Source organism: Macaca mulatta, chromosome 2 (genome assembly GCF_049350105.2).
Source record: "Macaca mulatta isolate MMU2019108-1 chromosome 2, T2T-MMU8v2.0, whole genome shotgun sequence".
NCBI lineage: Eukaryota > Metazoa > Chordata > Mammalia > Primates > Cercopithecidae > Macaca > Macaca mulatta.
The window spans coordinates 157,489,897-157,505,647 of NC_133407.1; the positions used below are offsets into that span (position 1 = coordinate 157,489,897).

General features: G+C 50.7%; 1 protein-coding gene across 5 annotated transcripts in view; it reads left to right on the plus strand.

Annotated features, from left to right (window-relative positions):
* Window positions 1-4,572: 4,572 nt before the first annotated feature.
* Window positions 4,573-15,751, plus strand: part of ZXDC (ZXD family zinc finger C) — a 37,818-nt gene continuing 26,639 nt past the window's right edge. For all 5 annotated transcript variants that reach the window (XR_003727443.2, XR_013414334.1, XM_028844538.2 and 2 more), the window contains exons 1-5: window positions 4,573-5,597; window positions 8,170-8,322; window positions 8,425-8,503; window positions 9,744-9,874; window positions 14,430-14,600. Coding sequence is in view for 3 of the 5 variants with exons in the window: in XM_028844538.2 (XP_028700371.2) it covers window positions 4,691-5,597; window positions 8,170-8,322; window positions 8,425-8,503; window positions 9,744-9,874; window positions 14,430-14,600 (1,441 nt within the window). In the remaining 2 variants the exon portion in view is untranslated. The remainder of the gene's footprint in view (window positions 5,598-8,169; window positions 8,323-8,424; window positions 8,504-9,743; window positions 9,875-14,429; window positions 14,601-15,751) is intronic.

Here is a 15,751-nt window from a genome sequence, read left to right on the forward strand (position 1 = left end):
GTGCCCATCTGTCTCCCACATTTGTGTGACTTCTATGACCTCTGCTGGGATTTGAACTTGTGACCTTTGACAAAGAGATGATCTTTTGCTCCCCGTGAACCCCATCCCCACTCCCATCAAAATTTGGGAATCGTGGACACTTCTGTTAGCAATCTCAAGATCCACGTGATCCCTTTTAGCCCAAAAGAGGTGCTGGACATCCAGCGATACCTGGGTTGGTGGGATTTCTCCCCAGACACAAATAAATCTGAATGTGCATGCGTGTGTCATCTGTGTCCCTTCCCTTGGCTTCTCCAAATTCCTTTCCACACAGCCTGGAGAGTGCAGGTCTGAGTGGCCAAGGCGCAAGCTCTGTGGTCCTTGTAATTTGGGGGACTCCTTTGAGACTACCAAGTTCAAGTCTCTGCCTGAGTCCCACTGAATGACAACATTGAGCTGACTCGAGCCCTCCTGGTGAAGTGGTGCGTCTGACCCTCGCCAGGAGTCCTGTTGCTACTTTCAGGGTGTCTCAGCAGAGGGCATTAGAAACAACCGAGTATCAAATTTGAGCTTTGGTTGGGTGGGGGAGTCTTAGGAAGCGGGGATTTGCCAGGATTGGCTCTTACCAGAAATCGAGTCAACACCACGACTAGGTTTCTGACTAAATCCTATATATAGAGAGGGGGGCACACAGACAGGCTGTCAGGGGTACAAAAGCGGCAGTCGCTCACGTTAGCTGAGAGAGGGGGTGCTGGGTGTCTTGTAAATGGCACAGCAAGTGACCTCGCTTTACCTGGGTGGAGACACATCATGACGTGGCCTTGCTTTGTCTCATGTCATTGTGTCTCAGTGACCTTGGCCTAGGTTGGTTTTCTGCGTGATGGTTCAAGTCTTACAGAACAGAGTGGCCCAGCTTTAGCCCCCGACCAGTTTCTGGATGGCAGGGGCTGCCCTTTTTCTTTCTCAGTCCTCTTCATTTTACAGATGAGGAAACTGAGGCACAGAGTTGTGATAGTTTAAAGATGGCTGCAAATTATTTCCAGTACCTCCCATTGAGAGGTGGAGTACAAATTCCCCTTGCCTGGGTCTGCAATGTCTTATGACTTACTTTGATCACGAGAATGTGGCATAATCAATGCTGTGCAACTTCTGGGTCTGGGTCCTAAGAGAGGGCTGCTGGAGTTCTAGCAACATACCCTCTGAGAGGCCAGCGGCCATGCTGGGGCACCTGGTGAGCTGTGTGAAAGACCAGGACAGCAGCAGCCTCCAGACCCTGCCTTACAGCAGTGACAGACCTAGTGGCGGCCTGCACTGTCCAGTGTGGCAACTGCAGGCTGTACACAGTGTGTTCAGTATTTGACATAGTATCTGACACACAGAGGAACTGAACTCTAAAATTTGATTTTTTAATCCATGTAAATCAAATTTGATTATATTTAATATAAATGTACAGTAAGGAATCTCTTAATGAGCACTTAATGAATACTTTCTGAGAAATGCATTAATAGATAATTCCATCATCGTATGCATGTCATAGAGTATCCTTTCACAAACCTAGATGGCACAGCCTACCACACACCTAGGCTATGTGGGATAGCCTACTGCTCCTAGGCTATACACCTGCACAGCATGGTACCATGCTAAATATGCCAGGTAACTGTAACACAACAGTAAGTGTTGTGTCTCTAAACATAGATAAATATAGAAAAGGTACAGTAAAAATAAGCTATTTACATAAAATATAAAGAAATGGTACACCCGTATAGGGCACTTTACCATGAAAGGAGCTTGCAGGACTGGGAAGTGCTCTGAGTGAGTCACTGAGTGAGTGGTGAGTGAATGTGAAGGCCTCGGGCATGACTGCACTACCGTAGACTTTATAGACACCGGACACTTAGGCTACACTACATTTATTTTAAAATATTTCTTTTTCTTCAAGTTGGGCATGATGGCATATGCCTGTAGTCCAGTTAATTGGGAGGCTGACCTGGAAGGACTGCTTGAGGCCAATTGGAGGCTGAGTTATGACTGCACCTGTGAAGAGCCACCACACTTCAGCCTCAGCAACATAGGGATGGACTTGCTGGCTTATGTGGAGATTATGTTTAGCTTTCTGCAGAACTGCCAAACTGTTTTCCACACCGCACCATTATACATTCCCACCAGCAATATGTGAGGGTTCCAATTTTTCTATATCCTGTTTTTGTTTTTTTGTTTTTTTTTTTTTTTGAGACGGAGTCTCGCTCTGTCGCCCAGGCTGGAGTGCAGTGGCCGGATCTCAGCTCACTGCAAGCTCCGCCTCCCGGGTTCACGCCATTCTCCTGCCTCAGCCTCCCGAGTAGCTGGGACTACAGGCGCCCGCCACTTCGCCCGGCTAAGTTTTTGTATTTTTTAGTAGAGACGGGGTTTCACTGGGTTAGCCAGGATGGTCTCGATCTCCTGACCTCGTGATCCGCCCGTCTCGGCCTCCCAAAGTGCTGGGATTACAGGCTTGAGCCACCGCGCCCGGCCCTATATCCTGTTTTTTAAAAAATTACCGCTATTTTAGTAGGTGTGAAGTTGTATCTTACTGTGTTTTGATTTGCATTTCCCTAATGATTCATGATGTTGAGCCTCTTTTTATTTGCTTATTGGCTGTTTGTATTATCTTCTTTGGAGAAATGTGTCTATTCAAACCTTTGCCTTTTAAAAAAGTGGACTATTTGTCTTCTTGTTGAGTTAAAAGAGTTCTTTATATATTCCAGATAGTAGATCCTTATCAGATACACGATTTGCACACTCTTCTCCCATTCTGAGTTGTCTTTTCACTGTTTTATTGGTGTCCTTTTACCTGAGTAAGTTTTTAATTTTGATGAAGTCCAAGTTATCTATTTTTCTTTCTTATGCTTTCAATATTATATCTAAGAAACTATTCCCTAATACAGGGTCACATAGATTTACACCTATTTTTCTTCAAATAGTTTTATGCTTTACATGTAGGCTTTTGCTCTATTTTGAGTTAATTTTTGCCTCTGATGAGAGATACAGGTCCAAATTGGTTCTTTTGCATGTGGAGATCCAGTTGTCCCAGTGCCGCCATTGTTGAAATGACTATTCTTTCCTCCACTGAATGGTCTAGGAACAATATGCATTTGGCATAAACTGATATATTTAATGGATGTATCCTATTCTTTTTAATATTATAATTTGTGTTGCTTCTAAAAAATACTCTTAATAATAAAGCATTCATGTATTTAATAAATATGCATCAACAGTCTTCCTGGGCACACACCGTGAATAGGACACAGTTTCTGGGCTCCAGCAGACTACATTCCAGAGGGGGAGAGGCAGTGAAGGAGCAGGGAAGGAACACACAAAACAGCGGGTGATGAGAGCTCTAAGAGCAAACAGATCAGACAGAGGTGGGAATACGGGACTGGGTAAGCATGTGCTTTGGATCAGAAGGGCCGCAGAGTCCTCCCGGAGGAATCAGAATCAGCTGCGCCAAGTCTCTGAGGCTGGAACCAGCTTGGCCTGCTGGATGAACTGGGAAAAAGAGGTGGGGTGCGGGGGAAGGGTGGGGGGCAGCAGGAGAGTGGCGGGAAGTGAGGGAAACAGGTCGGGGAGGGTAGACTAGCAAGGCCATAGGCGCCTTCGGGAGTAAGGTGGGGGTGAGCATAATTTGATGTGCGATTTTTAGATCATAAAACCGTGCCCCATGGACGGGAGCGAGTGGAGCGGAGGGAGACCGATGACCAGCTAGTAGTTATTTTTCAAGTACCCAGGAATAAAGTGCGGGTTTGGATCTGAGTGGTGGTGAGGTTGAAGTGGAGGAGTCCAGATTGAATGTGGAGGTGCACGGTGAGGTGGGAGAGGGCAAGGAACGGAAACAGTAAGTAATTCAGCTGTTGCAGTGAGGTTGTGTCAAGTTTAGTAGGAAATACAGTTGGAAATACAGACAGGGGTCCTACCTATCAGGGAGGCCCCGTGTGCCCAGCAAGGACCTGGGCCAAAGCAAACGAGGTCTGTGCGCCAGCGGCGGCGGGCGGGCTTGCACTTAAGTGAGCTGGGGGTAGGCATCCAGCTTGTTGGACAGGTTCGAATCCTGAATCTGCCGGCTGCCAACTGTGTGTGTGACTCAAGCTCTCCGTACCTGTTTCCTCACCCCTGGGTGACCGCGCACGCTTAATCAGCTCAGACAGGCACAGCCCCTGGGACGCGGTCAGTGCTTACGAGAGGCTGCTTGTGAAGTGTCTGAAATACTAATATGACTCGAAGTCAGACAAGCTTCGACTCCCATGCCAGCGGGAACAAGAGGGAAGCGCTCACTCAGCTTTCGGAGCCTCACCCAGTCCCCAGCTGTCCCGCCCCCCGCCCTCCGCCCCCCGCCCTCCGCCCCCCGCCCTCCGCCCTCCGCCCTCCGCCCTCCGCCCTCCGCCCTCCGCCCTCCGCCCTTTACGGGGCCGGCGCTCCGCCCCCCGACCCCGCGCCCCGCCCTAGTCGGTCCCGGCGCCCCGCCCCCGCCTCTGGCGCCCCCGCAGCCCCGCCCCACGTCACGTCGGCCCAGCAGGCCTCGCGCATCGCCCGGCGGCGTCCGCGCACGCGTGGTTCCGAGCCGGACTCTACGACGGGTCTTGGCGCGGATCGCGTCCCGGGGCAGTGCACGCACACTTGGGCGGGGCGCGGGCCGCGCTGCGTCCGAAGCGGCTCCGACGCCGTAGCTGGGCCCAAGATGGACCTCCCGGCGCTGCTCCCCGCCCCGACCGCGCGCGGAGGGCAACATGGCGGCGGCCCCGGCCCGCTCCGCCGAGCCCCAGCGCCGCCCGGCCCGAGCCCCGCGCGCCGCCGCCTGCTATTGGTGCGGGGCCCCGAAGATGGCGGGCCCGGGGCGCGGCCCGGGGAGGCCTCCGGGCCGAGTCCGCCGCCCGCCGAGGACGACAGCGACGGCGACTCGTTCTTGGTGCTGCTGGAAGTGCCGCACGGCGGCGCCGCCGCCGAGGCTGCCGGATCACAGGAGGCCGAGCCTGGCTCCCGTGCCAACCCAGCGAGCCGCCCGGAGCAGGGCCCCAGCGGCCCGGCCGTCGCCCCCGGCCCTGGTGTAGCCCCGGCGGGCGCCGTCACCATCAGCAGCCAGGATCTGCTGGTGCGCCTCGACCGCGGCGTCCTCGCGCTGTCTGCGCCGCCCGGCCCCGCAAGCGCGGGCACCGCCGCGCCCCGTCGCGCGCCCCCGGCCTCCGGCCCCAGCACGCCCAGCTACCGCTGCCCCGAGCCGCAGTGCGCGCTGGCCTTCGCCAAGAAGCACCAGCTCAAGGTGCACCTGCTCACGCACGGCGGCGGTCAAGGCCGGCGGCCCTTCAAGTGCCCGCTGGAGGGCTGCGGCTGGGCCTTCACAACGTCCTACAAGCTTAAGCGGCACCTGCAGTCGCACGACAAGCTGCGGCCCTTCGGCTGTCCGGTGGGCGGCTGTGGCAAGAAGTTCACTACGGTCTATAACCTCAAGGCGCACATGAAGGGCCACGAGCAGGAGAGCCTGTTCAAGTGCGAGGTGTGCGCCGAGCGCTTCCCCACGCACGCCAAGCTCAGCTCCCACCAGCGCAGCCACTTCGAGCCCGAGCGCCCTTACAAGTGTGACTTTCCCGGTAACCGCGCGCTCGGGGGCGGGCGGGCTGCGCGGTGTTGCAGGCAGGCCCCGGGTGCCACGTCCGTCCCACAGAGGGGCCTGCCAGACCTTAGCAAGCCGGGGACGCAGGCTCTTCGGGATTTGTGTTCTAGCTCCTTCCATGTCATTCGATTTGAGATCTTGGCCCTGCCTCGCCGCAGGGATTTCGATGGCAGGTAGCGCAGATCACCACAGCTGCGCTTCCCAAAGGCGGCGGCAACAGATACCCTTAACCTGCTTGCGCTTGATGAAAGCGGCAGCGCATCTTCACAGAGTGGCACGGAGCTGTGTGTCAGGTCTTTATTTTCCTCAGTCTCGTCATTTATTTATGGGGTGCACACTCCGTGCTGGAGGAGCAGAGATGAATGTGGCCAGATTCAGGACCTTAACACGCTGGGAGGATAGCCACAGGTGTGCGCACATCCTGGCTTTTTTGCCTTTTATACTTTTATTTCCGTTGAACCTCACAGTTTTGTGAAGTTTTAAAAATTAGCCGCCTGTGAAGGTTAAAAACTGTCCTCATTTTACTCATGAAGAAACAGAGGCCGAGCCTCGTGGATAAAGTCCACTGCTGGTGGCCGGGCGCTGTGGCTCACGCCTGTAATCCCAGCACTTTGGGAGGCCGAGGCGGATGGATCACAAGGTCAGGAGATCGAGACCATTCTGGCTAACACGGTGAAACCCCGTCTCTATTAAAAGCACAAAAAATTAGCCGGGCGTGGTGGCAGGCGCCTGTAGTCCCAGCTACTCGGGAGGCTGAGGCAGGAGAATGGCATGAACCCCAGAGAGGGAGCTTGCAGTGAGCCTAGATCTCGCCACTGCACTCCAGCCTGGGCGACAGAGCCAGACTCTGTCTCAAAAACAAAAACAAAAAAAGTCCACTGCTGGTTATTTCTCCGCTGTCTCCACTGTGTGGACCTGCAGTTGTAGGGAATGTAGGACTCCAACACAGTTAATTCTTCACCAGGATGGGCAGCTTTCCCTGCTTTCACAGGGACGGGGTTCCTCCAGAAGGGCAAGAGAGGATTCTTGCCTGGAAAGGCAGAAGAATGGGGTCGGCTGGATGGCAGAGCCCAGGTGGGGATTGTGGGCTGTGGTGAGGGCCCAGGAAGAAGGACCAGTCATTCAAACCAAACTGGAATGTGTGCCTAGCATGCCCTTAACCTGTATATGCACACGGCTCTCCTTATAATGTTTTCAAACAAGAATTTTGAAAGGATGAGATGATAATTATGAACGGGTTTTATTATTTTTTCTCTCACATATGCCCGTGGACTGTCTTGTGCATTCCTCTTCAGAGAGAATGTGGCTTGAGGCCACTAGCTCAAAGCCTTTTTTAGTCATACATTCTTGGGAATCTGATGGTGGCTGTAGACCCTCTCCCTGCTAAAAAAGTTTCATTCTGTGTATGATGCTAGGAAGGTTAGGGATCCTGGCTGCTTCCAGGCATGAGGTCCCTTGAGGGTTTTGTGTTGGCTGATCCATGAGGCTTCTTGTGTTGAGATGAGATTAGATGGTTAAAAGCAGGAGCAGTACCAGTGAAGCATCATCTAAGGGCCCAGACCTCAATTTCCTGAGGGCCTGAGCCAGGGAGTGGGAATGATGAGGGTCTCTAGCAGGTGAGATTGCAGAGGGAGAACCAAAGGGTGTAATTATCTATGGGGTTGTGGGGGGTTCTTGGGAGTATTTTGGCACCAGATCGAGGCCAAAGATCAGCATTTCCTGGTTAGATGTTGCTGGGGAAAGTAGGATTCCTTGGGTTGATACTTTTGGGCAGTGCTATGCCATGTGCATCTGTGTGGCAGTTCACAGGCATGATGGTATCTTGTTAAAGTCTCCAAGAAGAGCTGCGGCAAAGACCCGTGTTAAACATCCTGCAGCCTCATATTTTCCACCCTGTTGGAGCCCTGAATGTTTCTGTTGGAGGAGAAGCATTGCTGTGGAATTGTTAAGGCTTGGCTACTATGGCCGGGGGTTAGGATGGAGGTGAAGATTACAAAGCAGAGAACCTAAGGAAATGGCAAAAGGAAGAAGAAGCCAAATAGCAAGGGACAGGGCTGGCAGTTAGAGGGTGTCAGGGAGGAAATTTGGATGTGTAGAGGATGCAGCATCACCCCCAAGGGGTGAAAATCCTGGCCAGTAGGATGATTTGTAACCTTTCAAAGATCAACCCTGCCAGACAAAATCTTGTTCCTTAGTATTTGATTTCTCTCATGGGGTTCTTGGGTCTCAGCCTGTGTTCAGGATCAGTACTCTGGAACTGGCCAGTAGATGGCTTTGAACAGAGGACTTTCTCTTTATCAGTTGTTCCATCTCCAAGTCGTGTTGCAGCAGGTGGCCAGCGTGTGCCTATTGGCTGCCATTAGCTGCCTTCTTGTGGTGATCACAAAGCTAACAAGCATTAATGGTCATCCCTTTTTAGAGAGTGCTTGTGAGTCATGTTTTTCCTTGTCTGCTTCAGGGTGAACAGTGTCCGGTGGGTGTGACTAGCATTAGCTATGTTGTATAATTTTTGCCACACTTTGAGGAGGGTTTGTGTTTTCCTTGTTCAGGCTGTGAGAAGACATTTATCACGGTGAGTGCCCTGTTTTCCCATAACCGAGCCCACTTCAGGGAACAAGAGCTCTTTTCCTGCTCCTTTCCTGGGTGCAGCAAGCAGTATGATAAAGCCTGTCGGCTGAAAATTCACCTGCGGAGCCATACAGGTAATGAGCTGGGGAACGCAAAGCATTTGGACCCAAGAGTTGTCTTCATCGTAGCTGTTGTAGTTGTAAATTTTATGCTCTGTACTTTTTTTCTTTTACAAGGTGAAAGACCATTTATTTGTGACTCTGACAGTTGTGGCTGGACCTTCACCAGCATGTCCAAACTTCTAAGGCACAGAAGGTAATCCTTACATTTTGGTTTGCATTATCAGCTTTGAAAATGAGTGATTTGTCAGCAGCAGAAACTAACGAATGAAATATCTGTAGACGTTTTTTAAGTTGTAAAAATAGCTCAGTGTTGATAATTTGGAAAATTCAGAAAACTGTAAAAAAAAATTGCTGAGAATCTCATCACCTGAAAATACTTTTTTCTGTGTGTACTTTTTTTTTTTTTTCCTGAGACGGAGTCTCGCTCTGTCGCCCAGGCTGGAGTGCAGTGGCGCGATCTCGGCTCACTGCAAGCTCCGCCTCCCGGGTTCACGCCATTCTCCTGCCTCAGCCTCCCAAGTAGCTGGGACTACAGGCGCCTGCCACCACGCCTGGCCAATTTTTTTTTGTATTTTTAGTAGAGACAGGGTTTCACCGTGTTAGTCAGGTTGGTCTCGATCTCCTGACCTTGTGATCCGCCCACCTCAGCCTCCCAAAGTGCTGGGATTACAGGCGTGAGCCACCACACCCGGCCCTGTATATTATTTTTAAAAAAAAAACTTAATTGGTATACTCTGTTCTTTAAAAAAAAAAATTCCAGTTTTGTTTAACTTAACATTGTAGAATAAGCTTTCTTCATGTAATTACAAGTTTTCGTGGTGGTAATGACAACCCTGGAGACTGTCTAGGTGATGCTCAGCACTTTACATGTGTGTCTTCTATCTTCACAACAACCTCAAAGCTAATGTTCTTATTCTCCCTGTTTTACAGTGAGACTCGGAGAGATTCGATGGTTTTTCTGTGCTTGCACAACTGGGCTCTGAGGATTTAATATAAAAATGTCACTTAGGAAAAGACACAGTCTTTACAAGTTGGCTTAAGAGAGTCTTTTAGCATTGCAGCTGATGCTCTGTGCACATTTCTCATGGCCCTCTGTCGCTCGGAAAGCTTGTTGATCATGAGGGTTTCTAAACAATAGAAACACCTTCATCAATACATTTGGGACTCCACCGTTCTTAAATTGAAATAGCATTAATTGTTCAATGTGTGACTCTGGGGTCTGCTTAGTCATTAAGGTAGAATTTTTAACTATGGGGTAGCTAAATTGCAAATCTTCTCACATGGATTAAAGACAGAGTAAAGATTTTCTGAAATGTACTACTGATTTTTGTAAATGTAAAGTTTGTATTTTGGTATATTTTGTAGAATTTTAAACAAAGAATCACGGTGAGTTGTATGAGGAATCACAGCTCCTTTATTTTTCTATCTGGCAGGAAACATGATGATGACCGGAGGTTTACCTGCCCTGTCGAAGGCTGTGGGAAATCGTTCACGAGAGCAGAGCATCTGAAAGGCCACAGCATAACCCACCTAGGCACAAAGCCATTCGAGTGTCCTGTGGAAGGTAGATTTTAAAACATTGCTTTGAGCAGTAAACTAAGTACCAGGCCAACATTTATCTTGTTAAGTTTCCATTGTTTGAAGGTAAATGTTAGCTGCTTAAAGACTGACTCAATATAAGTTGTGGCGTTGTGTTTAGTTACCTCATTGAGTTAATTGTACTATTTTGGGAGTAGTGACTTGAGAATCAGACATGGTTTGACTCATGGCCCTGATCCTCACTAGATCTGTGGCTCTAGTTAAGTTACCTGTTTAATTTGGTGGTCATGAGGATTAGGTGAAACGTGGAAAATGCCTGTTTATCCATCTGGCGTGGAGCTCGGACTCAGTAAATTGTAGGTACTTTTGAGATCACGTTTGAATGGTCGCTCCAATCATTTTGTAATTGCATAGCAATAAAGCTAGACTGACTTTTTTGTTTGTTTGTTTTAATTTTTGAGACAGAGTCTTGCTTTGTCGCCCAGGCTATAGTGCAATGGCGCAATCTTGGCTCATTGCAACCTCTGCTTCCCAGGTTTAAGTGATTCTTATGCCTCAGCCTCCTGAGTAGCTAGGACTACAGGCGTGCGCCACCACGCTTGGCTGATTTTTATGTTTTTAGTAGAGACGGTTTCACCATGTTGGCCAGGCTGATCTCAAACTCCTGACCTCAAGTGATCCACCCACTTTGGCCTCCCAAAGTGCTGGGATTACAGGTGTGAGCCACTGCACCCAACCTGACTTTTTAAAAGGGATAGTAGAGAGGTTTCTTCCTTTAAAACACTGAAGCCTTAGTTCATTTGCCAGAAATTGGCTGCATGACCTATGCGTGCTGGCCCTACTCTAGTTCTGCAGGTGCACTGGGAGGCAGTGAGCCAGGGCATGTTGGGTGGTCATGGATTCAAAGTCTGGCTCTACTGCTCCCTAAAGTGGTGACCTCAGGCAAGCTGCTTCTTTGGGCCTTGGTTTCCTTATATGAAAGAGAGAATATTAAAGACCCATTTAAAGCTGAGACTAGCTCTTAGAACATAGTGAACATATATACAAGTGAACGTATATACAGTTCCTTCTTCCGTCAGGGTTTTAGCTGGAGGTGCAGACAGGGGAACAGGTAACATGTAGGGTGCTGCAGGGACACAGAGGGTTTCCCCAGACTGCTCTTCGGGATGAGAATGGCCTCACAGTCAGCTGAAGAAGGGGAAAGAGCACCAGACATGTGCGTGTGGGTGTTGGGGGTGGAATGGCCTGGGAGAGCCTCTCAGGGCCATGAGTGGCAGGCTTGAGTGTTTGGGTGAGTGTATGATGTGATCATGTTTGAGTTGTGGCTCAGTCTGACTTCAGGAAGGAAAGCAGCCAAGGGTGTGGGGAGGTGGGATGGCCTGGATGGGGGCGTTAATGGTGGGAAAAGAGAAAGTGGCATCGATGGCAGAGGTGGGAGTTAGAAGTCACAATATACGGTGATGGATTTGGATTTTAGTTGAGGTCAGTGTCTCAGCTGAGTGGATTTGGAGGAAACAGAGTTTAGTTTGGACATGTTGTGTTTTTGGTACCTTTGTGCATCTAATGCACAAAGGGCAGGGGATGTGCCGCTGGCGCTGAGGAGAGTAGACCAGGCAGGGAGCGAAGCAGACAGCACCCAAGTCGTCATTTAAGCCACAAAAGTGGATGAAATTCTCAAGGAAGAGTATAAATGGAGGAGAGGCAGGGTAGTGTAGTTGATCAAAAACCTGAATTCTGGAGTCACACTGCCTGGATTCGAGTCCCAAGTCTGCCTCGTAAGTAGCTCTGGGACCTTGGACAAACACTTGAAGCTCTCTGTGCCTCTTCCTCGTCTGTAAAGTGAGTAAAACCTCCCAGGGTTGTTGGCGAAGGCTGGATTGGTTAGTAAGTTTAGAGCATATGGAAAACATCAGTACATATGTCAGTTTACTGTTGTTATGATTGCTGTTAGATTTTCTTAAAAAGGACCTAGGACAGAGCCCTGGGGCTGCCCCCGATTCCAGTGGAGTGGCTGGGACGGGTACTGGCAGGACCAGCAAGAGCACAGAGGGGGTGGTGCTGAGGTGAGAGGGGATGTGTGAAAGTGGGGGTCACCTTGAGTGCTAGGGTGAGCCAGGACCAGGGAAGACATGCCTCAGTGCCACCTGCGGGGTTGTCTTGGTGTGTTGATGGATGAGGTTCCGCGGGGTCACTCAGGCAGAGTCCTGCTCTGATGCCCTGAGAGGTGGCCTGAGTGGGAGACGGGGATGGTTTGTGCTGACACTTCCACCAGAGGTGACTGGGGAAAGGGGAAAGGTGGGAGTTGGCTGTGGAGGATGGGGCATTTATTTCTGTAGAGCTCTGTTTCTTCCAGCAAGTGTAGGTGTTCTGCTGGGAGAGAAAGGGGGCACTCCCCACGTGGTGTGGGCAGCATGTGGAGATGGAGTTGGAGCTAGTGGGAGGAGCCCAGGACCTCTTCTCAGCTGGACTGAGAGTTGATCATTCTTGGGGTTGGGCAATAGTTGGGACTGATGATACCATTTTTTCCACTTTGGTAGATGTTTGAACTGTTGTATAATAAAAAGTAAAAGGCAAAACTACCTTTTTTATAGTAACAGGAGGAGGAGGAAAGGACAGGACCACAGACCAGAAGTCTGTCTGAGGGCAGGCACTGGGTGGCATCATGACAGCCTCGGGGCTGTGTGTTGCTGGGGCCTGTGTCTCGTGTGTTGCTGAGCCTCGTGCTTGCCTGGCCATCCACATGAGCGCCTCACTGTCCTCTGAATGCAGCTTGCAGACAGGTCTATCAGTAATGGCTGCTTCTGCCTCTCCCTGGTTGCAGCTTGGATTTGTAAAGAATGGACGCAGATCTCAATATATGGGCAGAATTTGGAAAAGCCAGCAGTTAGTACACATGGAGAAATGATTACATTCCTGGTTGTCACAGGAAATACAAACCAAAATGAAATATATTTTTGCCTATGGAATTAGCAAATACTTTAAAAAATGGAAACCCAGTGCTGGCAAGAGTGTGCAAGGGTCCTGTTGTAGCGTGGCCCTGCCATTGGGAAGGCATTTTACAGAAGATGTGCTTAGAGGCTCTGCTCTGTGACCTGTCTCTAGAAATCCGTGCTCAGGACCCCCAGCTGGGAAAGAGGGTTCCAGGGTACCCTGTGTACCATGGTGAGCAGGGCATGCGGAGGAAACTGTGCATTTGCAGGGCAAGCCTGGGCCGTCGGACCATCTCCTGTGTTTCCCAGATGGTCTTTGATGAGCCTGACCTGGAAATGAGTTTGCAGCTGTATTAGAAAATGAAAAATGTAGTTGAAAACTACATTCACAGGCAGCCAAGGCCCTTACTCATCTGGCCGTATCCTATCTTCATAGCCTCTTTCCTTAAAATATCCCTCCTCCAGGTGCTGGGCTCCAGCAGTACCGCCCCACCGTCCTGAGAAGGTGCTGCGAGTGCGTCGTTGCTCGCTCCACTTGCTTAGGTCCATGCAGAGGCTCTGTAGACAGGTATGGCTTTATTGGGCCCTCAGCACCCCTGAGAAGCAGGTGTCATTCCCATTTCACAGAACAGAAAAAGGAGACCCGCAAAGGATAAATAATTTGTCTAAGGCCACACTGCTGGTAAGAGGTTGAACTGGAACCCAGGCTGGGGTGCCTGCACAGCTGCCCTTCATGCCCCCATACCTTGGCTGGGCAGCTTTTTCGGCAGGAGCACCATCTGCTTTGCTGCACAGTGGCCCAGTCACCTCAAATGCTGTATACTCCTGAGACCACTTTTCTGCCTTCTTGGGAGGTGTGCGGTTTCCTCTGCCGCTCGCATGCTTCAGTGTTGGCACTGACTTACTGCCCTTTGTTGAAGCAGCTGGCTATTCTACTTGCCCCTGCCGGGTGCAGGTCTCTGGCCACCAAGAGCTCCACGTCTTCTCCCTGCACCCGTATGGGGCAGAGCGCCAGCGTAGTGGAAAGCCAGGGCACGGAGGGGAGGTGACTATAACTTTGAATGTGTCTTGTTTTTCCTCTGATGCCTGTGTGCAGATCAGAGTCATAAGTGGATTGGGAGTGTAAGCAAGGAGATGCCAGCTCTGGGCTCCAGGACACCCGCTCAGTCTCCCTGGGCATCCAGTGTCTCAGTGGGAAAGTGAAAGGACTGGCTTTGGTGATCTGTTGAGATAGTTTCCAGCTCTAAATATCATCCTAGGATTACATTTTTTATGGTAATAGCTTAATCGAGATGACTAGAATAAATTGTTTGCAACTGATTGTTTAAGCAGTTAATACTTAATTTGACTTAATCTTCCCAACATCTCCATGTAGTGGGTGAAGAAACAGGCACAGAGGTTGCTTAGACATAGCTGAGGTAGGACTTCAAATCTCCCTACGGGTTTCACTGTATCTCTTGCTTTTTAAAAAGTTTGCTTTTGACTTGAATTGCTTGTGATGCTACTCCTAGAGATATTTGGTTTCTGTCCTTGCCAGTAGCCAGGGTGCAAAATGCAGGTCTGGTGGTTCTGATCTGATGAGGAAGTGTCACTTGTTCCTGGTTCCTTGGTGATCCTCAGGTTTCACACTCATTACTCTTTTTGTTCCAGGATGTTGCGCAAGGTTCTCCGCTCGTAGCAGTCTGTACATTCACTCTAAGAAACATGTGCAGGATGTGGGTGCTCCGAAAAGCCGTTGCCCGGTCTCTACCTGCAACAGACTCTTCACCTCCAAGCACAGCATGAAGGCGCACATGGTCAGACAGCACAGCCGGCGCCAAGGTCTGCACTTTCCACGGCCCCCGTGGGGAGCTGCTTCCCCGCAAGAAACAGGAATAGTGCCAGTGCCGTCTGTTCCTTCTTCACCTCTTGGAAGTCGTCGGGCAGTGGGGTTGTGGCCATGGTTGCCAAGCCAAGTGGCCTCTTTTGCACTTTCTCTGCCACTTTCTTGCTTTTGACCCTCTAATCCCTCCCATGTCTTTTGTTTTTTGAGACAGGGTCCCTCTGTCACCCAGGCTGGAGTGCAGTGGTGTGATCATGGCTCACTGGAACCTCAGGGTCCTGCTCAAGTGATCCTCCCACCTCAGTCTCCAGAGTAGCTGAGCCCACAGGCATGCACCACCATGCCCAGCTAATTTTTGCATTTTTTATAGAGACAGGGTTTTACTATGTTGCTCAGGCTGGTTTTGAACTACTGGGCTCAAGCAGTCTGCCCACCTCAGCCTCCCAAAGTGCTGGAATTACAGGCATGAGCCACCATGCCTGGCCCCTCCCGTGTCTTTGAAATGCTTTCCTGGAAGAATGTTTCACTTTGTTGACTTTCCCTAGTATATGTCCCCTAAGCCTGTGTCTCTCACTGGGACTTTTGTCCTGAATTCTGGACCTGCCCCTCCTGCGTTTCCGTCTGCCTCAGCTATTCTCTCTCCAAGTAACAAAGGCCAGAGCAGAATTGTGTTTCAGGAGTGGACTGGGAGCAGTGAGGGCTGGAGAGGGCAGGGTTAGAGGGGAAAGTGACGGTGGCTGGGTGACCTGTAAGGGGAATGCTGAGTATGTGAGTGCCTGGTCATTGGGCAGCTTTGCAGCATGGGACTAGGAAACCTATCCCACTAGGCCTTCTCCACAGTGCAGGATGCAGAAGTGCCTGGCAGCTGTGGTGGCGGCCCCTCTGAGGAGCACGCACATGTGCCCTGCTCTCTAGGGCCTGGTGCGGTTATCGCTCCTCACTGGGCCTAGTTGATGGCATCCTAGCTAGCCCTAGAGTTACTTCTGCTGCTCAGTCCGTGGAAGCTGTGTGTGTCACCAACTGGGTCCTCCTGTGGACTGTGTGACCAGCAGCACCACAGGAGAGCACTGGCCTTGAGGCGCAGCTGTGTCACAGCTGCCGCATTGGCAGGGGACAGGCCTCCATGCCTCGCACAGAGTTTGATGAGGGG